At 45.6% G+C, this 27,867-nt stretch overlaps 1 protein-coding gene across 2 annotated transcripts; it reads right to left on the bottom strand.

The window, feature by feature from the left end:
* Positions 1-14,011: 14,011 nt before the first annotated feature.
* On the bottom strand, positions 14,012-20,119 carry CHCHD5 (coiled-coil-helix-coiled-coil-helix domain containing 5). 2 transcript variants are annotated; one of them, XR_008200164.1, is made up of 5 exons: positions 19,945-20,119; positions 18,224-18,364; positions 17,976-18,141; positions 14,389-14,487; positions 14,012-14,166 (listed from the first exon to the last, which is right to left on the bottom strand). XR_008200164.1 is itself a non-coding variant. In XM_052649128.1 (4 exons), coding segments are annotated over exons 1-4 (333 nt in total). In that variant the 5' UTR covers positions 19,947-20,119; the 3' UTR covers positions 14,308-14,463. The 2 variants fall into 2 exon arrangements, 1 of the variants encoding a protein (XP_052505088.1); XM_052649128.1 differs by lacking the exon at positions 14,012-14,166 and having other exon boundaries at positions 14,308-14,487.
* Positions 20,120-27,867: the final 7,748 nt, after the last annotated feature.

Genomic DNA, 27,867 nt, shown 5'->3' with positions numbered 1-27,867 from the left:
TGTCCGACTCTTTGTGACCCCATGAATCGCAGTACGCCAGGCCTCCCTGTCCATCACCAACTCCCAGAGTTCACTCAGACTCACGTCCATCGACTCCGTGATGCCATCCAGCCATCTCATCCTCTGTCGTCCCCTTCTCCTCCTGCCCCCAATCCTTCCCAGCATCAGAGTCTTTTCCAATGAGTCAACTCTTCGCATGAGGTGCCCAAAGTACTGGAGTTTCAGCTTTAGCATCATTCCTTCCAAAGAAATCCCAGGGCTGATCTCCTTCAGAATGGACTGGTTGGATCTCCTTGCAGTCCAAGGGACTCGCAAGAGTCTTCTCCAACACCACAGTTCAAAAGCATCAATTCTTTGGCACTCAGCCTTCTTCACAGTCCAACTCTCACATCCATACATGACCACTAGAAAAACCATAGCTTTGACTAGCCAGACCTTAGTCGGCAAAGCAATGTCTCTGCTTTCGAATATGCTATCTAGGTTGGTCATAACTTTTCTTCCAAGGAATAAGCGTCTTTTAATTTCATGGCTGCAGTCACCATCTGCAGTGATCTTGGAGCCCCCAAAAATCAAATCTGACACTGTTTCCCCATCTATTTCCCATGAAGTGATGGGAGCAGATGCCATGATCTTTGTTTTCTGAATGTTGAGCTTTAAGCCAACTTTTTCACTCTCCACTTTCACTTTCATCAAGAGGCTTTTTAGCTCCTCTTCACTTTCTGCCATAAGGGTGGTGCCATCTGCATATCTGAGGTTATTGATATTTCTCATTTAGATACTCATAATGGAATGATTACCAAGTTAAATTTTTAGGTGGAAAAAGATGTAGAGATTAACATACTAAGTGAGGTAAATCAGACAGAGAAAGACAAAATATCACATGATATCACTTATATGTAGATCTTGAAAAATGATACAAATAAACTTATTTACGAAACAGAAATAGACTCACAGACATAGAAAACAAATTTATGGTTACCAAAGGGAAAAGTGGGGGAGAGGGAGGGATAAATTAGAGGTTTGGGATTAACATACACACACTACTATATACAAAATACATAAACAACAAGGACCTACTGTGTAGTACTGGGAACTATATTCAATAACTTGTAATACCCTGAGACAGAAAAGAATCTGAAATATTCTTATATAATTGAATCACTTTGCTGTACTGAAAATAATACAACATTGTAAATCAAGTATACTTCAATAAAAATTGTTTATTTTGAAAAAATGTATAATATTAATAATTTAGCATTTCCATAAAAAAAGAAGATCAAAATACACATACAGGGACTTTCCTGGAGGTCTAGTGGCTAAGACTCCAAGCTTTCAATGCAGGGGGACCAGGGATCTAGTCAGGGAACTAGATCCTAAATACCACACAGCCAAACAAGTATTTTTTAAAAATACACATACATATGTGCGGGAATGCGCGTTTACTGGTGTATACATAAGATGCTTCTTGAAAGATACACAAGAAACTGATAGCGTAGGTTTCCTCTAAGGAAATGAACTTGATGAAGCAAGGGTTAAAGGGAGATTTTTCAGTAGATAGCTTTTTCTACCTTTCAAGTTTTTGTATTATGTATATTTAAAATTAATGTGTAAATATTCTTCTTGAGATCATACTATAATTATAGTACAATTTGCATTTTGTTGGACATCTGTTCAGATGACAATATAAGGAGATCTGTCTCCTTTTTTATTTATTAATTTATTTTTGGTCATGCTACATGGCCTGTGGGATGTGAATTCCCCAACCATGGATGGAACCTGTGCCCCCTGCAATGGAAGTGCAGAGTGTTAACCACTGGACCACTGGGGAAGTCCTTGTCTTTGTTTTTAAATTATATGCATCCCATTTTCTGTCCAGTGTTTTCAAGTTTTTATTATTGTGAATTAGATTTCAAGATGCGTTCTTGTACATTCACATGTGTACATTCATGATTTTTTTTCCCCCTTTTCGGCTGCATTGCATGGCATGTGGGATCGATCTTAGTTCTCTGACCAGGGACTGAACCCACATCTCCTGCACTGGAAGCACAGAGTCTTAACCACTGGACCACCAGGTAAGTCTGTGTATACTTAAGATCCTGTAAGTGTAAATGCTTACAAATGGAACAAGATACTTCCACACTGCCTTCCAGAAAGGCTGTTCCAGGCCAAACACCTCTCCCTTCCACACCAGTGTGTTTCGAGTACTGTACCTATTCTATAGCCCTGTGCATTGTCCACAAATTGTGCAGGGTACCTTTGTGGCAAAGACAATACTGAGTGCTCACTTGCTTTGCCTCCAGGACAGACAAGTAGGCCACATTTCCCTGCATCCCTTGCCATGAGGTGAGGCTGAGTCCTGGTTAGTGGCAGTAAAGATATACACCAGCACTTGCACAACTGGCTTCTAAAAATCCTCCCCATGATCAAGTTTCTCTCTCTCTCTTCCTTCATCTGCTTGACCTGTGCAGAAGTTCAAGTGATGAGCTCTCCGAGCCCTAGAACATTAGGTTGAGCAGAGAAATAAACTTTTACCAGGGGACTTCCCTGGTGGTCCAGTGGTTAAGCCTCCACACTCCCAATCAGAAGTCCCAGGTGGGCTCCTTGGTCAGGGAACTAGATCCCACATGCCACAACTAAAAGCTCACATATCACAACAAAGAATGCTGCAACTAAGATGCGGTGTAGCCAAATAAATAAATAAAAATGATTATTTAAAAAGGGATTATGGATATATTAATGTTTACAAAGAACTTTACCATCTCTCACTGTTGTCCCCTCCCCTCTCTCTTCCCTGGGAGTTGATCCCAGGCCGTGGAGCTAGAACCAAGTCTTTGCTCAAATGTGAACTTCTCAAAGGGTATTCCCCACCACCTAACCTAGCTCAGCCTCCTGGCCCCTGCCCTATATATCTGAGCAACTTTGAGGGACATGGCTGTCTTCCAAGGTAAGCTGATAATTGCACTTCCAATGACCCTTCTTCCCTAGATGATGGTGCAACCTTGAAAAACTGGCTGGAGCCATTTAGGGCAGAGGTGGGAAAGAACAGTGGTCAAACACTGGGCCCCAAGACCTCAGCTACCACTCCACCACCACTCTGGGGCCCTGTACCTCACCAGGACAACGCTGGCCACATTTCTCAGGCTAAAGTCCTTAGAGTAGTCTCTGAAGCCCTACACCATCTGGGCATACTATTCCTGAACAAAGGAGGTGAAAGCATGGTGATCACCTCCTTCATTCATTCTAAAATATTTATTGGGGGACTTCCCTGATGGTCCAGTGGTTAGGGCTCCAAGTTTCCATAGAAGAGGTCACCAGTTCCATATTGGTTAGTGCATGCGGGACTCCACAGGCCTTGCAGTGTGGCCAAAATTAAAATTAAATTAAATCAAAAAAGTAAAATATTGGGGCTTTTCTGGCGGTCCAGTGCTTAAAAATCCACCTGCAATGCAGGGGACACAGGTTTGATTCCTGGTTTGAGAAGATCCCACATGCCGCAGGGCCACGAAGTCCACGCACTGCAACTACTGAGCCTACGTGTTGCAGTTACTGAAGCCTGAGTGCCTAAAGCCTGTACTCCACAAGAGAAGTCACTGCAATGAGAGGCTGGAGCACCGCAACTAGAGTAGCCCCTGCTCTCAGCAACTTCAACAAAGATCCAGTATAGCTAAAAACAAATAAATCTTCAAAAAAGAACACACCAAAATATCTACTGAGCATCTACCAGATATTATTCTCAAGCCTTTCGAAATACCAGTGAACAGGTAAGACAAAGATTCCTTCCTGTTCAAGTGAGAGAGACAGAGAATAAGCAATAACACTAATAAGTAAGGTAGGTGAAGAGGTAACAGGGCTTCTCCATTGGCTCAGCAGTAAAGAATCTGTCTGCTACGCAGGAGACATAAGAGACGTGAGTTCAATCCCTGGGTTGGGAAGATCGCCTGGAGGAGAAAATGGCAAACCACTCCAGTATTCCTGCCTGGGAAATCGCATGGACAGAGGCGCCTGGAGTGCTATGGTCTAAAGAACTGGACACGACTGAAGCAACTGAGCACACGCACACACATGCACAAACACGTGAAGAGGTGATAAAGGGAAAAGAGCTGGTTATCTGAAGCACAAGGCAAGAGGTAGGTGTCCATGCTAAGTAGGGTGGTAGGAAGGTGACATTTGAGAAGAGACTTAGAGGTGACAGTCATGTGTTTCTCTGTGAGAAGGTTCCCAGTAAAACAATGAAGTAAAGGCCCTGAGGCAGGGGCATGCCTAGAGCGGTCCAAGAGCAAGAAAGAGACCTTGTGGTCGGGAACTTGGCAGGAAATGAGGTCAGAAGGAGTGAGTGAGGAGAAGGGTGCCCAGATGGCCCAGGGCTTCGGAGGCTACTCTGGATTTTGGCTTTTGCTCTGAGATGATGTACATTTGCAGTTTTAGATGGAGAGGTGACAGATATTCTGATTCACATGTTTAAATGATCCCCTTTGGGGATTTCCTGGCAGTCCAGTGGTTAAGACTCCCAATGCAGGGGCCACAGGTTGGGTCCTTGGTTGGGGGACTAAGACCCTACATGATGCACAGCACAGCCAAAAAATGTAAAAAATAAAAGGATCCCTCTGCTGCTGCTGCTGCTGCTAAGTCGTTTCAGTCTTGTCTGACTGTGCGACCCCACAGACGGCGGCCCACTAGGCTCCTCCATCCCTGGGATTCTCCAGGCAAGAACACTGGAGTGGGTTGCCATTTCCTTCTCCAATGCATTAAAGTGAAAAATGAAAGTGAAGTCACTCAGTCGTGCCTGACTCTTAGCGACCCCCTGGACTGCAGCCTACCAGGCTCCTCCGTCCATGGGATTTTCCAGGCTGGCCATTGTATTAAGAACACACTCAGGGCAGGAGGAAGGAGAAACTGGGGTAGAAGGGACATGGAAATCCAGCTTTGAGGGATGGTGGCTCTGCTGGATTTGGGAAAAGGAGATGCTGAGAGGTAGTGGGATTGTGGATATATTTTGAGGAAGGAGTCAACAAGATTTCCAAACACATCGGACACCGGGTGTGAGACAAAAGCAGGGTTAAGGAGGCTCCCAAGGCTTTTGACCTGAGCAGCTGGAAGAATGGATCTGCCTGATTTAGGAAAAGCAGGAGTAGAGCAGTTTTAGGAGCAGAATCAAAGGTTCAGCTCTGAACACTGTAATACTGAGATGTTTCAAGACATAAAATGGAAATGTGGGTAGGCAATGGATATGCAAGTCTGGAGTTTCGGAGAGATGCCTGAGTGGAGATTAAATTTCAAAAGTTGACCACCTGCCATTGTTTGATTTGGCTATATTCTTTGGGGGATCTTAGCTGATCAGGGACTGAACTCATGCCCCCTGAAGTGGAAGCACGGAGACTTAACCACTGGACCACGACCAAATTCCCCAGTGGTTGCTGTTGCTATTTCTCCCCCAATTGATAATTTGTGACTCAGAATAATGAATCCTCCTTTGCTGCCTCACTCTAATACAGCTTAAACGTGTAACTTCAGTACACTGCAGTTGTATGTGAACAGTCTTAGCAGATTAATTGCTGTGCTTTGCACTGGGACAGTGATGGTTTAATTTTTAACATTGTGAATATACTGACTTTGTTTCCTAGGAGTCAGGAAAATGAAAATGAGAATGATCATAATAACAATGCCATGGACTTCCCTGGTGATCCAGTGTTTAAGACTCCTCTCTTCCACTGCAGGGGGCATGGGCTCAATCCCTGATCCAGGAACTAAGATCCCATGTGCTGCACAGCATAGCCAAAAAAAAAAAAAAGAAAAAGAAAACCCAACAATGCCAACATGATCCAGATAGCACATAAAATACAGACTAAATGTTTATGTGGGCTTCTGAGGTGGCTCAGTGGTAAAGAATCCACCTACCATTGCAGGAGACACAGGTTCGATACCTGGTTCAGGAAGATTCTCTGGAGAAGGAAATGGCAACCCATTCCAGTATTCTTGTCTGGGAAATCCCATGGACAGAGGAGCCTGGGGGAATACGGTCCATGGGGTCACAAAGAGTCGGACATGACTAAGCACGATGCACAAATGGAAGGACACATATAACTGAATTAGGAAAGTAATTAATCAAAATAGATCAGACTGTACACTGTACAGAAAAGAATCTGGGATTGCACATGGTGGAAAAGAGTATCTGAAAGCACATGTGGAAATTGAAACTCACAAGTTCAGGATGAGATAGGCAAGTTCTTCTAAATCTAGCAAAAGTACATTTGTTTTTCTCCCCAAAAGACATCAAAGCTCAGCTGAAAACAGCAGCCACTAAATTGACACAAACAAGCACAATTAGTGCATTGTTCCCTTGGCTGTTCTATGAAACTGAGCAGAATTACATTTCCTCATTCAGATACTGCAACTAAAATATCTTGTGGGTGAACAAAAGGGGAAATGCTAAAGCATAACAGATGTGCTGGATCCTTACAGTGCAAAACTGATTCCAGCAGCTCTCCCCAATGATCCCACGTAGCACACAGACTCGCCCAAGGCAGGGCAGCCACAGCAATTGTTCCCCTAGTGATTAGATTCTTTGATTTGAAAACTGGAGTTTCAAATAATCTCTTTAATTTCTACCAAGGTTGCCTTGAAATTGCAGAAGACAAAAGATTGCTGATCTCTTATTAGATACAAACTGGTGGTGGTGGTTTGGTTGCTAAGTCATGTCCAGCTCTTGGGATCCCAAGGACTATAGCTCACTAGGCTCCTCTGTCCATGGGATTCTCCAGGCAAGAATACTGGAGTGGGTTGCCATTTCCTTCTTCAGGGGACCTTCCCAACCCAAGGATTGAACCCAGTTTCCTGCACTGCAGGTGGATTCTTTACCAACTGAGCTACCAAGACTTTGTTTATTAATCTGCATATTTGGCAGAAAATGCAATTGTAAATTTTGGCAAATCCCATTCAGTGTATAAACTGCTTACCAAAGAAAATGAAAAGATGTTAACTTGCTAAGTATCCTGGACATATTTTGCTAAAAAGAGATGTGATTACTTCCCTGTGATGTCAAGGCTTTCATAATGCACATTTTTGTCATTTTGCCACTTCCTCAAAATGTTAAGAATTAAATGATTTTTTTCTTTTTTTTTTCACTTTTCTATTACATAAAATTCACTTTGCCTTGAAACTCGACTCTCAACAGGCCCACATCACACTGATTCCTTGTGTCAGGCCAATGTGATGACATCAAGCTAAACATTCTCTCAACAAAAGCTTTGAAAATGGAATCTTGAGAATTCTGTTTTACCAGTAAAAGAAAACAAGATACCCTAAAGACTGCAGGCAGTTTACAAGCAAAACTATTAAATACTGTATCATCAGACAGGAAGAAATATGTCATTATTTTTATTCTGTATAGGTTACATCTGTATAGGTTACATCCCACATGCTAGTAAAGTAATGCTCAAAAGTAAAGTAAAGCAATGCTCAAAATTCTCCAAGCCAGGCTTCAGCAATATGTGAACCATGAAATTCCTGATGTTCAAGCTGGTTTTAGAAAAGGCAGAGGAACCAGAGACCAAATTGCCAACATCCGCTGGATCATCGAAAAAGCAAGAGAGTTCCAGAAAAACATCTATTTCTGCTTTATTGACTATGCCAAAGCCTTTGACTGTGTGGATCACAACAAACTGTGGAAAATTCTGAAAGAGATGGGAATACCAGAGCACCTGACCTGCCTCTTGAGAAATCTGTATGCAGGTCAGGAAGCAACAGGTAGAACTGGACATGGAACAACAGACTGGTTCCAAAGAGGAAAAGGAGTATGTCAAGGCTATATATTGTCACCCTGCTTATTTAACTTCTATGCAGAGTACATCATGAGAAATGCTGGACTGGAAGAAACACAAGTTGGAATAAAGATTGCCGGGAGAAATATCAATAACCTCAGATATGCAGATGATACCACCCTTATGGCAGAAAGTGAAGAGGAACTAAAAAGCCTCTTGATGAAAGTGAAAGAGGAGAGTGAAAAAGTTGGCTTAAAGCTCAACATTCAGAGAACGAAGATCATGGCATCCGGTCTCATCACTTCATGGGAAATAGATGGAGAAACAGTGGAAACAGTGTCAGACTTTATTTTTTGGGGCTCCAAAATCACTGCAGATGGTGACTGCAGCCATGAAATTAAAAGATGCTTACTCCTTGGAAGAAAAGTTATGACCAACCTAGATAGCATATTCGAAAGCAGAGACATTACTTGCCAGCTAAGGTCCGTCTAGTCAAGGCTACGGTTTTTCTGGATGAGAGAGCTGGACTGTGAAGAAGGCTGAGCGCCAAAGAATTGATGCTTTTGAACTGTGGTGTTGGAGAAGAGTCTTGAGAGTCCCTTGGACTGCAACGAGATCCAACCAGTCCATTCTGAAGGAGATCAGCCCTGGGATCTCTTTGGAAGGAATGATGCTAAAGCTGAAACTCCAGTACTTTGGCCACCTCATGCGAAGAGTTGACTCATTGTAAGAGACTCTGATGCTGGGAGGGATTGAGGGCAGGAGGAGAAGGGGACGACAGAGGATGAGATGGCTGGATGGCATCATGGAGTCGATGGACGTGAGTCTGAGTGAATTCTGGGAGTTGGTGATGGACAGGGAGGCCTGGCGTGCTGCGATTCATGGGGTTGCAAAGAGTCGGACACGACTGAGCGACTGAACTAAACTGAACTGATAGGTTATACATCTACTTTAAAAAAATATTTACTTTTGGCTGTGCTGGGTCTTCATTGCTGCACATGGGGGCTACTCTTCGTTGCTGTGCCATGGCTTCTCTTATGCAGGGCACAGGGGCTTCAGTAGCTGTGGTGCATGGCCTTAGGTGCCCTGCAGCACGTGGGATTTTCCTGAACCAGGGATCAAACTCGTGTCCCCTGCCTTCACATGAAGATTCTTATCCACTGTGCCATGAGGCAGGTCCTATATCTACTTCAATTAGTACTATTTTATTTGCCGTCTTCTTTGTTAAAGTCTCACATTTCTATATGCTGAGAACACACATGCTTCCCTGGGACAGGTTTCCTGTGGCTTGCACACTGCCACGTACAGACTCTTTGGAGTTGTTCTTTTTTTTTCCTTTTTCCCATCTGCATTTCCCCCTTTTCCTTGAAAGCACCTCACACTGCTGCATCGCAGTTACCACTTTATCCTCAGTGTTGTCTTACTGGGAAGTCAGACATTTTGTTTTGGGGCTATCTACCCATGCTTGGCAGCCAGCACAGCCCAGAGACGGTGTCCAGCCCTTGGCCCTTGGGAGACTCAGGAGGGTGGGTTCCCCTTATTGCACAAACTTGTCTATGTTCTTGACACTTTTTTACTGCTTAATGCTTTTTAGAGTGACACCCTTTCCTTCTGACTGGTTGAACTGACACACCTTGCATCCCATAATTTCTGGCCCATCAGAGGAGGAGGAAAGGATGTTATTTGAATCTGACCTTATTTGTATGTCACCACCTCACTGGTAAATATTCACTGTGTTAAAAAGAAATACTATCGTGGGCTTCCCTGGTGGCTCAGTGATAAAGAATCTGTCGGTCAATGCAGGACACACGGGTCTGATCCCTGATCCGGGAAGATCCCACGTTGTGGCGCTATTAAGCCCATGTGCCACAACTATTGAACCTGTGCTCTAGAGCCTGAGAGCCTCAACTATTGAATCCACGTGCTGCAACTACTGAAGTCTAAGTGCTCTAGAGCCCACACTCTGAAACAAAAGAAGCCTGTTCACCACAACTAGAGAGTATCCCCACACTCACTGCAACTAGAGAATGCCCACACAGCAACAAAGACCCAGCACAGCCAAAAACAAAATAAAGTTAAAAAATACATATTGTGACACTTATAGGCTCCCAGAATCTGCAAATTGTTTTATCAGGGGGTTCAGAATAGGGTTAAAAACTTTCAGAACCTTATTTCCAAGCAAGTTAGTGTCATAAAATGTAGTCCATCAAAAATTAGGAATTCCACCAAAGCAGTGGTTCTTGATTGCGTATTGAAATCAATTTTGAAATTGGTATTTAGGGACTTTCCTGGCAGTCCAGTGGTTAAGACTCCAGGCTATCAAGGCTTAGGGTATGGGTTTGATCCCTGGTTGGGGAACTAAGATCCCACATGCCTTGAAGCCAAAAAAAGAAAAAAAAATCAATGTCTGGGTCTTTCCCCAGGAGATTCTGATTAAACTGGTCTAGGATGTGGCAACAGAACTTTTTTGAAAAGCAGCACATTTTATGATAAAAGCTAGCTTGCTTTCTTTCAAGACTGTCCATTTCTTGAGAGATCTGGCTTCTATTTGCACACATTCTGCCTGAAAGTTTTTGATGGTATAAATGAGGTATTTATCCTTTGAAGATAAATACTGACTGAACTATTTATTATCATTCACACAGTGAATGATTATCAACTAAGTATGTTCAGTGACAAGCACAAAATGCTCAGTTCAACCATCACAGATGAAAATAATGATCCTTGAAGATGCTGCTTCCTGGTTCACATACTCCTGCCTCATCACCTTCACACTTCGACTGGAATTCTGCCTCCTCAGAATTCTGAGCGCTGTCAGCTCACTCAACCACTTCAGCATCCACACAAGCTCCCTCAACATTGCTGCCTGCCCTTCCCCACACTCTTCCCAGTTCTTACCCGCTTCATGCCCACCATTTCTCACTGGCCTCCTGGGTTGACTATAGCTGTTCCTTGTGAACTGAGTCAAGCATTTTGAAGGCATTCTATCTCAATGCTCCCACCAACAGAGGCTGTAGTGTGATGTGGTGATGGCGTCAGGAATGACAGACAGCAAAGGTGGTCAGGATAATGGTAGCTGCTGATGAGGCAGCCATGAGACAGGAGCAATAGCAGCTGTGGCCACAGAGGTGAATGGTCACAAGGTGGAGACCACTGAAGAGAACTCAGTGGGTGAAGCAGCCAAGACAGCAGCTCTTTGCTGGAGAACTCTCTACAGAGCTCACCCCAACCAAGTGTGTGGCAAGCAGGAAGTGGCAGGAAATTAAAAACCCAACCCTTGGGACTTCGTTGGTGGCCCAGTCGTTAAGACTCCACACTTCACTCCAGGGGCCACGGGTTCCATCCCTGATTGAGGAACTAAGATTCTGCAGGTCAAACTAAGATAAAAATAAAAACAAAGCCCATCCCTTTAAGCAGCCCTCAATCAAATAAATGGTGGGGGTCGGTGTACAGACACCCTCACCACTTGAGTGGGAAACCTATTTCCACCAATTCCCAGATTTCTAAGAGGATGAAGCTGTTGTCCACAGTGGTAACTTGCTTGCTAATGCACCTCTGATGAGCTGCTTTCCCATCCGTTTCATCCCCCATACTCTTTTCAGTGCTTTCTGGGATCATCTCCCAAATCCTTGTCCCAGAGTTTGTTTCTGGGGGAATCCAAGCTAAGATAATGCATCATGAACCCAGGATGATGATTCAAGCACATATGGCACATAACAGAAACAGACCATATGCCAAGCCATAAAGTCCAACATCTTTCCAAAAGACTGAAATCATATAAAATGTGTTCCCAGCTCAACTGCAATTAGACAAGGTAACTAGAAAAATCTCTAAGTTTAGAAATTTAAAAACATAATTTTAAACATCTAAGTGATCTGGTATCAGTGAAAAAAGCAAAATAGCTATGCTTTGAGGAAACTTAAGTGTGTATATCAGAAAATGGAAAAGGCTAAAAATCAGTGAGCTAAACATTTAAAAAGTAGAAAACAAAATTAAATCCAAGAAAAGAAGGATTTAATAATAAAGAAGAGATTTAAATTAAAAACAAATATAGGAAGTGGGCACCAACAAAGCCAAAGTAGATTCTGTGAAAAGATTAATAGGTAAATTTCTGTCAGGACTGACAAAGAAAAAAAGGAAGAGGGCACAAATAACCATTCAGAAATCAGAAAGGGAACATCCTTGATAGTCCAGGGGTTAAGACTTTGCCTTCCAGTGCAGGGGATGTGGGTTCAACCCACACTCAGTGTGTTCCAGCTGCATCTTGGCTAAACAGAAGCAATATTGTAACAAATAAAGACTTTAAAAATGGTCCACATAAAAAAAAAAAAATCTTACCCAGAGCCCAGGTGGGAACTAACATGCCACAGCCAGGCAGTGCAGCCAAAAAAAACAAAAACAAAAACGGAAATGAAAGAGGGGCTTTTTGTTACAGATTTGATGACCTTAAAAAAATTAACGAGGATATTAAAAACAAATTAACAGCAATTAAAAAATTCAGATCATGTGAAAAATTCCTAGAAAATATATTTTACCCAAACAGATACAGGAATAGAAAGAAACTGTGAAGTTTCTGTGGGCAAATATAGGCAAAAACTCTTTGCAGGCAAATGCCATCAAGAGGCAATCTCCCCTCTCCCTGCGCCTTTAATCTGGGTTGGCCTCATGACTTATTTGACTAATAGAATGTGGTAACGGCGGGAACTTTTATTTTTTGCTCTCTTGGACCCCTGAGTAAAAGTGAAGTGTTAGTTGCCTAGTGGTTTCCAACTCTTTCCAACCCAATGGATTGCAGCCCTCCAGACTCCTCCATCCATGGGATTTTCCAGGAAAGAATACTGGAGTGGGTTGCCATCTCCTTTTCCAGGAACCCTGAGACTCACCTATTAGGAAGCTGGTCCAGCCTGTTAAAAGAGAGGCCCCTTAGAGATAAGTCTCCACCTCCACGTTGTTTGTTCTTATCACTTCTTTTAGTCACTTGGAGAGAACCCCACAGCACCTTACTCAAGTAGAGAGGGCTAGGCTGAAAACATACACAGAGATCTGAGGGCTCAACCTACAGCCCAGGGAAACTGAAGCTGGGAACAGAAAGCCACCGAGACCCACACCACCCTTTCAGGAACCACAGGAAGGGAGAACAATCCACTCTCCACTACCTGGGTTTTCTTGTCTGGGTCTCACGGCATCAGCCTTGGCTGCACAGGACTTCCACCCTGGCTCCTAAGCCAACTAACAATGCCCTTTGTTTCAGGAATCAAATCCCCTGGAGAGACCCCCGGCTCATTTTTCCAAGCCAGAGTGTAAGTTTTAGGATCTGGCCAGCACTCCGACATGAGTCCCCTCAAAAGAGGAACAACTTATCTAAATAGTGAAGCTTGGTGCGGACTCTGGACTCGCTCTCTCCTGCACACCTGCCCATCTACCCTCTGCCCTTTAGGACTTGCCTCTGCAGGAAGACAGATCAACCAACTGTGCCAGTGGAGCCTGTGATCCTGAAAACAAACACGGAGAAGCTGCAGGAGCCACAGCTGGCACCTACCCATTCCCTGAGCACGCTCATCCTGTGTGCTGAAGGCTGCTCACTTCATTCCCTGCTGCCCTCTGCTCAGGGTTCTTCTGCTGGTGGGAGGGCACCTGGCTACATACAGGGCAGTCAACGCCTGTGAAAACATCCCTCAATGTCAGATGGGGAGCTGGTGTGCACACACCCTGACTTCCTTGCCCCTGGGAAGGGGAAACTGAGGGATGTTCTTTGCTCTCTCCCAGAAGTCCCAGGTGGGACAGAGCCTCAGGAATAATTGGCTTGATGATGCACCTTCCTCTCTCTCTACTCCCTACTGGTGTTCCTGGAATTACGGCCCTCAAATACTACCTGCATTCAAACTCACTCCTTCGTTGTTGTTGTTTTAATAGCTCAGTCGTGTCTCGACTCTTTTGAGGCCCCTTGGACTGTAGCCTATCAGGCTCCTCCCTCCATGGGATTTTCCAGGCAAGAATACTGGAGTGGGTTGCCATTTCCTTCTCCAAGGAATCTTCCTGACCCAGGGATTGAACCAGCGTCTCCTACCTTGGCAGGAGGATTCTTTACCACTGAGCCCCCAAGGAGGCCAGGGTTAGACCCTGGAAGGATGGAAACCATCACAGAAGAGAAGTCCAGGGCGGCAAACCCTAAGCCACATCCTTCAATGCAGATGTTTTCAATACAAAATCAAGTATTTTCACCTACATCGCCTCATGTCCGTGTCTATCATCCAGCTGGTTCTGAACTCAGGCGGCAAGAAGGTATGTTATTTATTGCCCCCAAAGCCTCAAGGAAACAGTGAAGACCTGGTAAATGCTAGAGGTAAAGGGAGAGAGAGCTCTTCTCCATATCCGTGCAGCAGGAACCAGGAAACAGATGTTGGCAGACCTAAGGACAGAAGAGGGGTTGTCTTAACCCTGGTGAACAGTTGGCATGGCTTGGCTAGTGCCCCAGGACCCCTTTGGTACACTAGGTTAAGGTGGGGAACGGGACCCCCTCAGGTGCTGAAGGCAGGACTGAAGCCTGGTATACAGTCTTGATAACAGTCTTTATTGTGAATCTTGATGTCCAGGGAAGCCAAGCCCACATGCAGGGCCCTCAGGACTCCACCTGGCCATTCTTCAGGGGCGGGAATATCCTGTGGCCAATCACTCACGTCCAGTTTTCCTACAATCCGAAGGGTCCTCAGGAGGCAGGAAGTGGGTGTGCCTGAGAAAAAAACACATCAGCATCTACCAGCACCTCTTGTGTGCCTGGCTGGCCCTGGGACCATGCTGGGGAGACTGTGTAGACACAGCAGAGACTGCCCTGGCAGAGCTCAGACTGGAGGGAAAGGGCATCAGGTGATGACCTCAGTTGTCTGTCATGTGAACACCTCGGGAGCAGGGAACTGTCACTGGGGTCAGAAATGCAGCATTCTTTTGGGTTTACAAAGGACCTGCTGTGTACATACAGGATTGTGACAGGTTCCAGGGACCCAGCAGTGGACACAGACACACATCTCTGACTCCAGGGAGGGACAGATAACAAGTGAACAAAAACTTGTTAGCTGATAAATCCCATGAAGAAAACTACGGACTTCCCTGGTGATCCAGTGGTTGAGTCTGTACTTCCAGCTTCCACTACAGGGGGTACGGGTTAGATCCCGAATCAGGGAACTAAGATTCCACACGCCCCTCAGACCAAAAAAAAAAAAAACAGAAAAGGAAAGGAAAGAAAAGACAAAATAACTACAGCTACATCAGGGTGAACAGCAGAGGTGTGTGGTGTGTGTGTATGGTGGTGCAAGTAGTACTTTATGCTGTCAGCTAAGCTAATACGAGATGTCTTTATACTACTTTATACTAAATGAGTCTGTGTGTTTGCTATTTTGGAGACCAGAGAATACAGGAGGCCCGAATCTCAATGCCCCCATCAAAGAGGAAAAGCTACAACTGGGATGTTAACACAGGGCAGGAGAGGACACTGAGGAGGAGAGGGTGTGGGGTTAATTACTGTGAGTGCACTGGAGAACCACCTGGCTTTAAAGGAGCAGATGTGACCCAATTTCTGTTTTTAAAAGCTCCTCTGGATATCGCTTATGTGTGGAATCTAAAAAATGGTACAAATGAACTTATTTACAGAACAGAAATAGACTCACAGATGTAGAAAACAAACATAGTTACGAAGAGAAAAAAGGGGGGGATAAATTGAAATAAAACAGATTGTGTGTGTGTGTGTGTGTGTGTATATATATACACACACATACACGAAAAAATCAGTGATAGTCGCTCAGTCGGTCCAACTCTTTGCAACCCCATAGACTAGCTCCTCTGTCCATGGAATTCTCCAGCTAAGGCTATTGGAGTGGGTTGCCATTCCCTCCTCTAAGGGATCTTTTCGACCAGGGATTGAACCTCTGTCTGTGTCTCCTGCATTGCAGGCAGATTCTTTACTGTCTGAACCACTACGGAAGCATATATATATGAATTAAATAGATAACCTACTGCATAGCACAAAGAACTCTGCTCAATACTCTATGATGACCTATATGAAAAAAGAATCTAAAAAAGAGTGGACATATATTTATGTATAACAGATTTACTTTGCTGCACAGCAGAAACTAACACAACACTGTAAATAAATTATACTTCAATAATAATTAAAAAAACAAATAAAAAGCTCGTTTGGCTTCAAAGGGAGAGTAGACTTGAGGAGCAGGGCAGGGGTAACCACAGGAAGACAAGGGAGAGGCTTGGTTGCTCACTCAGGGAGGCAGGGAGGGAGGAACTGGCCCTGAGATGGGAAGACGAGGTCTTTGGTCAGATGCCCAATAACTTGAAAGAAACGTCACCAACATATGATTAATAAACTAGTATAAATAGTATGCAGTCCTTACTGAATATTTTTTTGGAAAGAAGTCTGTCTCACAGATGACTCAATTGGGATTTGAACTCATCTCTGCCTTATGAAAAAAACCCACTGACTACAGGATCCACTGACTACAGGATCTGGTAAAAGGGCGGCTCCCCAGTCTTTAGCCAAGAACTCCTCTGAAACTGGTGATAGGAAGGAAGCAGTTACAAGGGGTAAAATATAAGCCATAGTGGAAGGAGCTCAGGGATCCTGGGAGCAGGGAGATAGGCCACAGGGAGGTTTCCTGAGGGAGGGGACATCTAAGCTGGAAATGGAATGAGTCAGATGGAGTAGGAAAGGGCAGTCCAGGCAGCAACAGTGAGACAGAAGCTTAGCAGCAGGCGAGTTTAATGGGCATTCGAATAACTGCAGGTTCACTGGGGCGGGAACACAGGGCTTGAGGAGGATATGGGGAGAAGGAGGGTCAAAGGCCACATCCTGCAGGGCCCTGGAGGCTGTGCCAGAGTTGGGGAGGAGGGGTAGACTAGACCTGGTCAACATAAGTACCATGAAAAGGTTTCTTTTTTTAAATTTTATTATTGAAGTATAATTGCTTTACAATGTTGTGTTAGTTTCTGTTATACAACAAAGTGAATCAGCTATATATATACCTATATGCCCTCCTTCTTGAGCCTCCTTCCCACTCCCCCATGAAAAGGTTTCTAAATAAAGCAGTACATTATCAGATTTCCTCTGGAATCACCCTGGAACCATCACAGAGAATGGACTGAAAGAATAAGACAGAACATGGAGGCCCAAGAGAAGGCTTCTCCTCTGGGTTTGAGAAGAGAAGATGGCACCCCAAGAACTGAGAGAGGGGGGCAAATGAAGGGGGATTGAGAGGGAACTGGTGAGAGATCTTTCACCTTCAGAGCTTGTAGTCCAGTGGAGGAGACAGTAAATATCTAAACCAGCATTTCTCAACTTTTCTGTTTTTAAAATTACTGCTTCCCCACCCCAAGGAGTCAAAAAAAAAAAACGTGCACTCATCCATGACATTTTAATGCCACAGATATATCGTACATGTGCTTATGTACTGTATACATTAAAACGAGTTATGATTTTTTTTGCCCCATCCCTGCAGAGCTGAGAGGCAGTGAGGAGGAGAGAGGGGGGATGTGGGTAAGGGAGGAGGCAGATCGGGTTGGCCTGGAAAAGAACACAGAGAACCAGCAGAAAGGTGGGATTCTGTTCTCAATGTGGATCGGAAGCTGCTGAAGAACTTTAGACAAAGATGTAATGTGATCAGTTTTCAGTTCCTAAATGTTCTCTCTGGCCACTGTAGGGAGACAAAGTAAGAGGGGGGGCTTCCCTGATGGTTCAGTGGTTGAAAAACTGCCTTGCAATGCGAGGGACACCAGTGTGATCCCTGATCCAGGAAGATCCCACATGCTGTGGAGCAACAAAGCCTGTGGGCCACAACTACTGAGCCTGTGCTCTAGAGCCTGGGAGCCACAACTACTGAGCCCATGCGCTGCAACTACTGAGGCCTGAACATCTAGAGCCCGTGCTCTGCAACAAGCTCACCACAGCCAAAACCTCAAAAAAAAAAAAAAAAATCTTTAGAAAGGTAAGAGGGGATTTAGGGAGACCAGGGAGAAGGCTGAGGCAGGTCTCCTGGCGGTGGAGGTGGCTGGACTAAAGCAGGGGCTATGGAAGGGGTGAGAGAGGACTGCGTTCCGATGTCCTGGGGTCAGGATGCACGGTGAAGCTCTGTGTGGGGCTGAGGGTGACTCCCTGGTCTTTACTCTGAGCAAGCAAAAGGATGATGGAGTGGGACAAACTGCTGAGCCCCATCTTACCTCCAAGGTGGAGGGTCTGTGTGTTGGCTGCACCTGCTCTGCACACTGCAGGAATCGGCGCACATGCTCCGCACAGTTGCCCACAGCGGCTTCATTCTGTCGAAGACATTCCTCAAAGGCCTCGAAAGGCTCCGAACAGGCCTGGCGGATCTGACGGATGACTGGGCTGTGGGACGCAGGGCATTTCAAGCCAGGGAGACTTTCACTACACTGCCCACCCCCATTGTCCCGTACCTGCCCACACTCACTGGGCGGATGTGCACTGGGCAATGCTCATCTTAAGATGGTGACAGTCTCGCTGCCACGACTCCGGTTTGGCTGCCACACACTGGCCATACTGCTCCAGCTCCCGGCCGCAGTAGCGAGCAGTGATCTCCAGGGCCGCCTGCCTGTGGGACACGATACACTAGGAAAATTCCAGGCAGAAGGCAAGAAAGGGAGCACTTAGGGGCAGGCACTTGGCCCATTTTGTTCACGGCTGTAGCCCCAGTGCATATAGCAGTGTTCAGTATAGAGTGAGTGTTCAAAAATCATTTGTTGAATAAATGAAAGTATATGTGTGTACCATCTCATTTTAGATACTGTAGAAGACAAGCTATTAGTGGCTCTTGTTTTTTAAAAGCATCTGCTTATACCAATGCATCCAATGAAAAGATTAACACACAACAGAACAACTGAAAAAAGTGCCTATACTTATACTGTTCAAGCATTCGTATTTGTACACTGCATTTAGCTATTACCATTAGGAAAGAAAAACCATGATCATTTCTAAACCTAAACTAAAATTTAAAATTCTGTTCTTAAAGACTTTCTGAAAAGAAATGACACATGTTTCTACTGTCACATCAAAAAGATGGTTCTGCTTGTTTGTGACCTTTCCTAAATTAATAAACAATAAATAAGAAACGCTTTTTTAAAAAGGGAGGTAGTTCTGATCAGTCAGGAGTGGGACTGGGGTCTTGGGTAAATCTGAAAGTTTAAAGAATCCTGGAAAAGGGCCAGGGAGTAGAGAATTAAGCATGAGCCCTGGGGATTATGGAGCAGGCTGGAAGCTTCTGGGGAGATAGGGAAGGCCCCGGAAAAAAAAAAAGTCTGATCATCTAAGGCAGATTTTAAGGGTCCTGGAAGAGGGGTCTTGGGAGTCCAAGCATCCCCCAGTTTAGGCCTGGGAATCATGCAGAGAAGTCTTAGGGCCTTAGGACTAACACCTAGAATTCTCCGAGAGAACCTGGGAGCCCTAAATGAGTTTGAAGGCCCTAAAAGTGAGGTTTAGAGGTCCAAGTGGGTGACCTCTTGGGTCCTGGGGAAGGGTCTCTTGACCAGAGGGTCTTAGAGATGAGGCCTGAAGACATGGGTACTGAAAGTGAGACCTGAAGCCCAGGGGCGGATTTGGGGGTCCTGGGGGAGGTCTCAGGGTCCTAGGGGCATGACTCCTGGGTGAGGCCGGGGCTCTGGGGTAAATCTGGAGGGTTCTACAATTGAGCTTTTCTCACTCTCAGGAACACGGTCTGGAAATCCAGAGTGAGATCAGAGGTGTCTAGGAACAAGTCTGTGGGCCTTATAGGTGAAGTCTGAAGTACTGGACAAATCTGAAAGGTTCAACAGGTACAGTCAGATGATCCAGGAGGAGGAATATGGAGCTCTAAGGACAGGTTTATTAAAAGTTCTAGAGCTCCTGAGACAAGTCCAGAGTGGTAGGGTTACAGGGTGAATGACCAGACCTGGGGTTTCAGGGGCAAAGTTTGGGGTATTAAGAGACTGGACCCGAAAGGAGTGGAATTTAAACGCTCAGAGGGCTCTGTGAACACGCAGAGAACTGGGGTCTGTGAAGGACAGAGCTGAATCCTGAGGCTCGAATCTTCAGGGAACAGAGAAGTCAATGCTTCCCGGGGTCCTGGCCTACGTCCAGAACACTGGGGAAAAGGAGGAGTACGGGGGTAGGAAAGGGGCAGGCGACCCAGCTACTCACATCTTGAGGCCGATGCTGGAGGAGGATCAATGAGGGAGAATAGTCCCGCCTTTTCCGATATCAAGTTGTCATGGCGGCGCCCAGCCTCCTTGACTCCTATTTTTGGTCGGTCGCAAAGCGGACAGGAAATCCCCTTCCCATCAGGCCCAAACAGTCATGGCGGCGCCCTGCGTAGCGACTTCCGCCTCCGGCCGGCTGGGGTACTTGACGCCCTTCTGTTTCCGGCTTGCCGTGGCTGCGTGAGGAATTCCCCGGAAGTACTGGGAAGTATCGCGGTACCTCCGCCATACTGGGAGTGCTGTGCAGATTTGCGGGACGGTGGTACTTCGCCGTCGCCGATCGTTCTCTAAGCCTCCCGATTGGAGCTGGTGGCGAGCGGCTTCCGCTGCTGCGACCCCTCAACATGCTGCTGTTCGCTGCTTGTTTGGGCTCTGTGGCTGCCTGCTGCTGAGCCCTCGGACGCGGAAACTGACCCCTGAGGCCGCGCTGCACCTTCTGTCTGCGCATGCGCTCATCCGTTACTCAGGAGGCTGGTCCGCGCGTGGCTGAGTGGGCGGGAAGGGGGAAGTCACCCCAACAGCTGTACCAGGAGACCTGGAAGTCTCCGTTACTCAAGCTAGGTTACCCAGGCTGTGACCGCTACCCGGGGCATACACTCTTAATCTAAGGACGGAAGTTGAGTTTTCATCTTGGGTCCCTGCTGCCATGGGGGAGTTAGTTACTTCTCTGTAATTTTTCATGTTATGACTATTTACGCCTCCTCCGTGTGTCTTCACGTGTGGAGGTTCTGTGTGATTAATCCCTTGGGTTTGAGCATCAGTCCTGCTGTCTCGTATACAGAGGTGTTCCCAGCCAAAATGAATGTAAAATGTAGTTAATCATAACGTCTAAAAGAAATAATAGCGGTTTGTGAGCAAGTGACAATTGCTTGGGCTTCCCTGGTTCAGCGGTAAAGAATTCACCTGCAATGTAGGAGACACAGATTTGATCCCTGGGTCAGGAAGATCCCCTGGAGGAGGGCACAACAACCTATTCCAGTATTCTTGCCTGGAGAATCTCATGGATAGAGGAGCCTGGCCGGCCACACCCCATGGGACGCGAAGAGTCGGACACACTGAGCAACTGAGTGATGCACACGTTTAGTGTGCCTGACAATTGCCTGGAGTCTCAGAATATTACCCAACTGAAACAGCACAGTTCAGATGGGACTGGAACCTATGGACTGGGATTTTAACCTAGTCTTTTAACAGATTGCTCACCTGGTCTCAGGATTTAATGAAGCTCAAGTTCTTTATGTCTCTTCACAGAAACAATTCATTGAGAGACAAAGTGTTAAGTAGAGTTATTTCCAGAGATGCACACTCTATAAGCAGAATGCGATCCCTCTCAAAAGGGGAGAGCAGCCATGAAATATGGGGTGGTTGATTTTTGGGGGGCTGGGTAATTTCTTAGGCTAAGGAGTAGGAGGATATTCCAACTATTTGGGGGAAAGGGGTGGGGATTTCTTGGAATTAGGCCACCACCCACTTTTTGCCCTCTTGTGGTCTGCCTTAGAACTGTCATGGGGCTTACCAGGTGGCTAGTGGTAAAGAATCTGCCTGCAATACAGGAAACGCAGGTTCCATCCCTGGGTCGGGAAGATAGCCTGGAGGAGGGCATGGCAGCCCACTGCAGTATTCTTGCCTGGAGAATCCCATGGACAGAGGAGCCTGGTGGGCTACAGTCCATGGGGTCACAGAGAGAGACACGACCGAAGCGACTGAGCACAGAACTGTCATGGTGCCAGTGGGGTGTCATTTGCATGTGCTAATATATTTACAATGAGTGTATCATGGGGCTCAAAGTCTATTGGACGTTGAAGTCCTCCCTCTTGGGCCTAATTGGTTCTAACTGGTTTTTGTCATACTGACAACAGCTATGCTGTTCATTTAATTTTTGGCCTTGACACACAGCTTGCAGCATCTTAGTTCCCCAACCGACCAGAGACAGAACAACCTGGGCCCATGGCAGTGAAAGCACCCAAGTCCTAACCACTGGACCACCAGGAAATTCCCAGGGAATGGGTTTTAAAGACAGGGTGAGGGAGGGGGTTGTGGGCTGTGTGATCAGTTCTGGACATTCTTTTAATTGGTTAGTGGTGAGGTAACCAGGAGTCAGTGTCATCAGCCTTCTGGTTCCAGTCAGTCTGGGTTCCATTTGCCTCAACCTGGTGTGGGTTTTGGTATCTGCAAAACAGCTCAAAGGGTATGGCTCAGAATAATAACTATAGCCATGAGGAGGAACTAAAGGTCCTTAGCTTTGTTTAATGGCTAAGCAATTTTGTCTTGTTTGACTTACCCTTTCTGCTTTTTCTCACTTCTCTGATTAAATTTACTCTTTGGAACTTGGGGAAGACATAAAAGGCTGAAGTTTTACTACAGACAAGAGGCAGGTAGAGGACATGGGGAGGGAGGTCTGTTCTGAGAAGGCCTCATAGCATCCTGCTTGGTTGCAAGTGTGCTCGACTGTAAAGTGGGGACAATGACAGTGACATTTTTCACATAAGACATAGTGCGTGTGAACAGTTGCATGAAGCCTGAAAGAGAGGAAGGGAACAGCATCAGCATCTCCTCTCTTTGGCTTCAGATGTAGACTAAAGTCTCACATTCTCCCCTCCTGGGAGAATGAAATCTTAAGCTGTTCCCATGCCCTCTCCCTGAGTCTTATCCCAAAGTCTAGGTAATAGCTTCCTCTCAGGAACGGGTTCAAATGGCTGGGCTTGTAAATAGGTACGATGGAGACCTCAACAGGAGACCCCCACCCCTCACCCCAGCCCCTTTGGGAGTGTGACATTCACGCCTCCAAACTTCTAGTTGCCTTTTGGTCTGTGGCTCAAGAATGTAACTGACTTCCTCTCTAGGGATCAAATGTAAGGGAGACCCAAGTGATCATGGGGTTTGGAGTGAAGCAGAGCTGGGTTTGAACTTGAGCTTTTGGAGAATGCTTCTCTTTGGGTTTCAGTTTCCTTGTAACATGTTTCAGGATACCTTTGGAAATAGGAACTGAGATGACATATGCCAAGCACCTGGTATGGAGCACTTGGTATTCTCTTTCTAGCCTCGTCAGAGTTTGTTTAGTTGCTAAGTCGCGTCTGACTCTGGGACCACATGGACTGTGGCACACCAGGCTGCTCTGTCCTTCACTATCTCCTGGAGTTTGCTCAGATTCATGTTCATTGAGTCAGTGGTGCTGTCAAATCATCTCATCCTCTGTTGCCCGCTTCTCCTTTTTCTTTCCATCCTTGCCAGCATCAGGGTCTTTCCCAATGAGTCTGCTCTTCACATCAGGTAACTAAAGTATCGGAGCTTCAGTTTCAGAATCAGTCCTCGCAGTGAATATTCAGGGTTGATTTCCTTTAGAATTGACTAGTTTGATCTCCTTGCTGTCTGAGGGACTCTCAAGAGTTTTCTTCAGCACCACAGTTCAAAAGCATCAAATGTACAGGGTGACAATATATAGCCTTGATGTACTCTTCCTAATTTTGAACCAGTGGTTCTGTGTCTGGTTCTAACTGTTCAGCATGGTTTAGTCACTAAATCGTGTCCAACTCTTGTGACCCCATGACTAGCCCACCAGGCTCCTTGGGCCATGGAATTTCCCAGGCAAGAATACTGAAATGGGTTGTGATCTCCTTCTGTAGGGGATTTTCCTGACCCAAGGATTGAACCTGGGTCTCCCACATTGCAGGCAAATTCCTTTTGGATTGAGCCACCAGAGAAGCATCAGTTCAGTTCAGTTGCTCAGTCGTGCCCGACTATTTGCGACCCCATGAATCGCAGCACGCCAGGCCTCCTTGTCCATCACCAACTCCCAGAGGTCACTCAGACTTATGTCCGTCAAGTCGGTGATGCCATCCAGCCATCTCATCCTCTGTCATCCCCTTCTCCTCCTGCCCCCAATCCCTCCCAGCATCAGAGTCTTTTCCAATGAGTCAACTCTTCGCATGAGGTGGCCAAAGTACTGGAGTTTCAGCTTTAGCATCATTCCTTCCAAAGAGATCCCAGGGCTGATCTCCTTCAGAATGGACTGGTTGGATCTCCTTGCAGTCCAAGAGACTCTCAAGAGCCTTCTGCAACACTGCAGTTCAAAAGCATCAATTCTTTGGCGCTCAGCCTTCTTCACAGTCCAACTCTCACATCCATACATGACCACAGGAAAAACCATAGCCTTGACTAGATGGACCTTTTTCTCAGAGTAATGTCTCTGCTTTTTAATATGTTATCTAGGTTGGCCATAACTTTTCAAGAAGTAAGTGTCTTTTAATTTCATGGCTGCAATCACCATCTGCAGTGATTTTGGAGCCCAAAAAAAGTCAGACAGTTTCCACTATTTCCCATCTATTTTCCATGAAGTGATGGGACCAGATGCCATGATCTTCGTTTTCTGAATGTTGAGTTTTAAGCTGACTTTTTCACTCACTTTCATCAAGAGGCTTTTACTTCCTCTTCACTTTCTGCCATAAGGGTGGTGTCATCTGCATATCTGAGGTATTGATATTTGCTTCTGGACTTTGGAATTTCCTAAGGTTCGGAGAAGGCAATGGCACCCCACTCCAGCACTCTTGCCTGGAGAAACCCATGGACAGAGGAGCATGGTGGGCTGCAATCCATGGGTCGTGAAGAGTCGGACACGACTGAGCGACTTCACTTTCACTTTTCACTTTCATACATTGGAGAAGGAAATGGCAACTCATTCCAGTGTTCTTGCCTGGAGAATCCCAGGGATGGGGGAGCCTGGTGGGCTGACGACTATGGGGTCGCAGAGTCGGACACGATGGTAGCAACTTAGCAGCAGAGCAGGAGCAGCAAGGGATGAGAGGTATCTTTTGTTATGTTAATGAGGATCACACCTTAGTTCAGTTCAGTCAGTCGCTCAGTCGTGTCCGACTCTGCGACCCCATGAATCACAGCAGGCCAGGCCTCCTTGTCCATCACCAACTCCCGGAGTTCACCCAGACTCACGTCCATCGAGTCAGTGATGCCATCCAGCCATCTCATCCTCTGTCATCCCCTTCTCCTCCTGCCCCCAATCCCTCCCAGCATCAGAGTCTTTTCCAATGAGTCAACTCTTCGCATGAGGTGGCCAAAGTACTGGAGTTTCAGCTTTAGCATCATTCCTTCCAAAGAGATCCCAGGGCTGATCTCCTTCAGAATGGACTGGTTGGATCTCCTTGCAGTCCAAGGGACTCTCAAGAGTCTTCTCCAACACCACAGTTCAAAAGCATCAATTCTTTGGCGCTCAGCCTTCTTCACAGTACAACTCTCACATCCATACATCACCACTGGAAAAACCATAGCCTTGACTAGATGGACCTTAGTCAGCAAAGTAATGTCTCTGCTTTTGAATATACTATCTAAGTTGGTCATAACTTTTCTTCCAAGGAGTAAGCATCTTTTAATTTCATGGCTACAGTCACCATCTGCAGTGATTTTGGAGCCCCCAAAAATAAAGTCTGACACTGTTTCCTTGTTTCCCCATCTATTTCCCATGAAGTGATGGGACCGGATGACATGATCTTCGTTTTCTGAATGTTGAACTTTAAGCCAGCTTTTTCACTCTCCTCTTTCACTTTCATCAAGAGGCTCTTTAGTTCCTCTTCACTTTCTGCCATAAGGGTGGTATCATCTGCATATCTGAGGTTACTGATATTTCTCCCGGCAATCTTGATTCCAACTTGTGTTTCTTCCAGTCCAGTGTTTCTCATGATGTACTCTGTATAGAAGTTAAATAAGCAGGGTGACAATATACAGCCTTGACATATGCCTTTTCCTATTTGGAACCAGTCTGTTGTTCCACGTCCAGTTCTAACTGCTGCTTCCTGACCTGCATATAGATTTCTCAAGAGGCAGGTCAGGTGCTCTGGTATTCCCATCTCTTTCAGAATTTTCCACAGTTTGTTGTGAGCCACACAGTCAAAGGCTTTGGCATAGTCAATAAAGCGGAAATAGATGTTTTTCTGGAACTCTCTTGCTTTTTTGATGATCCAGCGGATGTTGGCAATTTGATCTCTGGTTCCTCTGCCTTTTCTAATACCAGCTTGAACATCTGGAAGTTCACAGTTCACATATTGCTGAAGCCTGGCTTGGAGAATTTTAGGCATTACTTTACAAGCATGTGAGATGAGTGCAATTGTGCGGTAGTTTGAGCATTCTTTGGCATTGCCTTTCTTTGGGATTGGAATGAAAACTGACCTTTTCCAGTCCTGTGGCCACTGCTGAGTTTCCCAAATTTGCTGGCATATTGAGTGCAGCACTTTCACAGCATCATCTTTCAGGATTTGAAACAGCTCAACTGGAATTCCATCACCTCCACTAGTTTTGTTCGTAGGGATGCTTTCCAAGGCCCACTTGACTTCACATTCCAGGGTGTCTGGCTCTAGGTGAGTGATCACACCATCATGATTATCTGGGTTGTGAAGATCTTTTTTGTACAGTTCTTCTGTGTATTCTTGCCATCGCTTCTTAATATCTTCTGCTTCTGTTAGGTCCAGACCATTTCTGTCCTTTATTGAGCCTGTCTTTGCATGAAATGTTCCCTTGGTATCTCTAATTTTCTTGAAGAGATCTCTAGTCTTTCCCATTCTGTTCTTTTCCTCTATTTCTTTGCAATGATTGCTGAAGGAGGCTTTCTTATCTCTTCTTGCTATTCTTTGGAACTCTGCATTCAGATACTTATATCTTTCCTTTTCTCCTTTGCTTTTCACCTCTCTTCTTTTCACAGCTATTTGTAAGGCCTCCCCAGACAGCCATTTTGCTTTTTTGCATTTCTTTTCCATGGGGATGGTCTTGATCCCTGTCTCCTGTACAATGTCACAAACCTCATTCCATAGTTCATCAGGCCCTCTATCTATCAGATCTAGTCCCTTAAATCTATTTCTCACTTCCACTGTATAATCATAAGGGATTTGATTTAGGTCATACCTGAATGACCTAAATGGGAATTGGTTGCTAGAAGAAACAACCGTGTGATTAGATGGTTGGAACTTTCAGTCTCACCCTCCTGACTTCTGGGAAGAGGGAGGGCCCAGAGGTGAAATCGGTTACATATGACCATGACTTAATTACTCATGCCTATGTAATGAATCCCCCATTAAAAACCCAAAAGGAAGAGGTTTGGAGAACTTGCAGGTTGATGAACACCTAAAAGGATTTGAGGGGGTGGCCTGGTGGAGAGCTTGGAAGCTCCTGCCTTTTCTCCATACCTTGCCCTATGCCCCTCTTCCATCTGGCTGTTTCCAAGTGACATACTCAGTTATATCTTGGTCCAACAGCAAGTGAAATATTTTCTGAGTTCTGTGAGCCTCTCTAGCAAATTAATCGAACACAAGGAGGGTTCTGTTGAAAACTCCCATCTTCTCTAGCCAGTTGGCCAGAAGTACAGGTTAGCACAGCCTGGGCTCAGGGTTAGCCCCTGAAATGTACCTGCTTATGGGGCGGGGTGGGGGTGGGGGATGGGGGTGGAGGGGCGGCGCGGGGGCGGGGGGGGGGGGGGGAGGGGCAAAGGAAGGCAGCCTTGGAGGACCAAGCCCTTAACCTGTGGAATCTGACACTATCTCCCTGTAGAAAGGGAAACCCAGCTCCACCTGGTTAACAGAAACTGGTGACTAATAGAGATTCTTGAGCTTATCTTATAGCAGATAAGGAAACAGCTTGCTCAAAAAAAAAAAAAAAAAACAAAAAACTGAAACCTGGAGGTTTGGAGCATCGAAAGGTTTATTTCAGGGGCAAGCAAAGAGAATGGGTAGCTTGTACTCAAAAACCCCAAACCCTCCAAAGTTTTTTTTTTTTTTTTTTTTTTTTTTGGGGTGGGGGGTGTGTTTATAGACAATATAGGGTGAAGGCTGTAGGCTGTGTGACTTTCTTCTTCTTTGTGTGTGTTAATTTC

The sequence above is a fragment of the Budorcas taxicolor genome, chromosome 11 (genome assembly GCF_023091745.1).
Source record: "Budorcas taxicolor isolate Tak-1 chromosome 11, Takin1.1, whole genome shotgun sequence".
NCBI lineage: Eukaryota > Metazoa > Chordata > Mammalia > Artiodactyla > Bovidae > Budorcas > Budorcas taxicolor.
The sequence above is the reverse complement of the archived record's forward strand: the minus strand, read 5'-3'. Positions and strand labels throughout refer to the sequence as shown.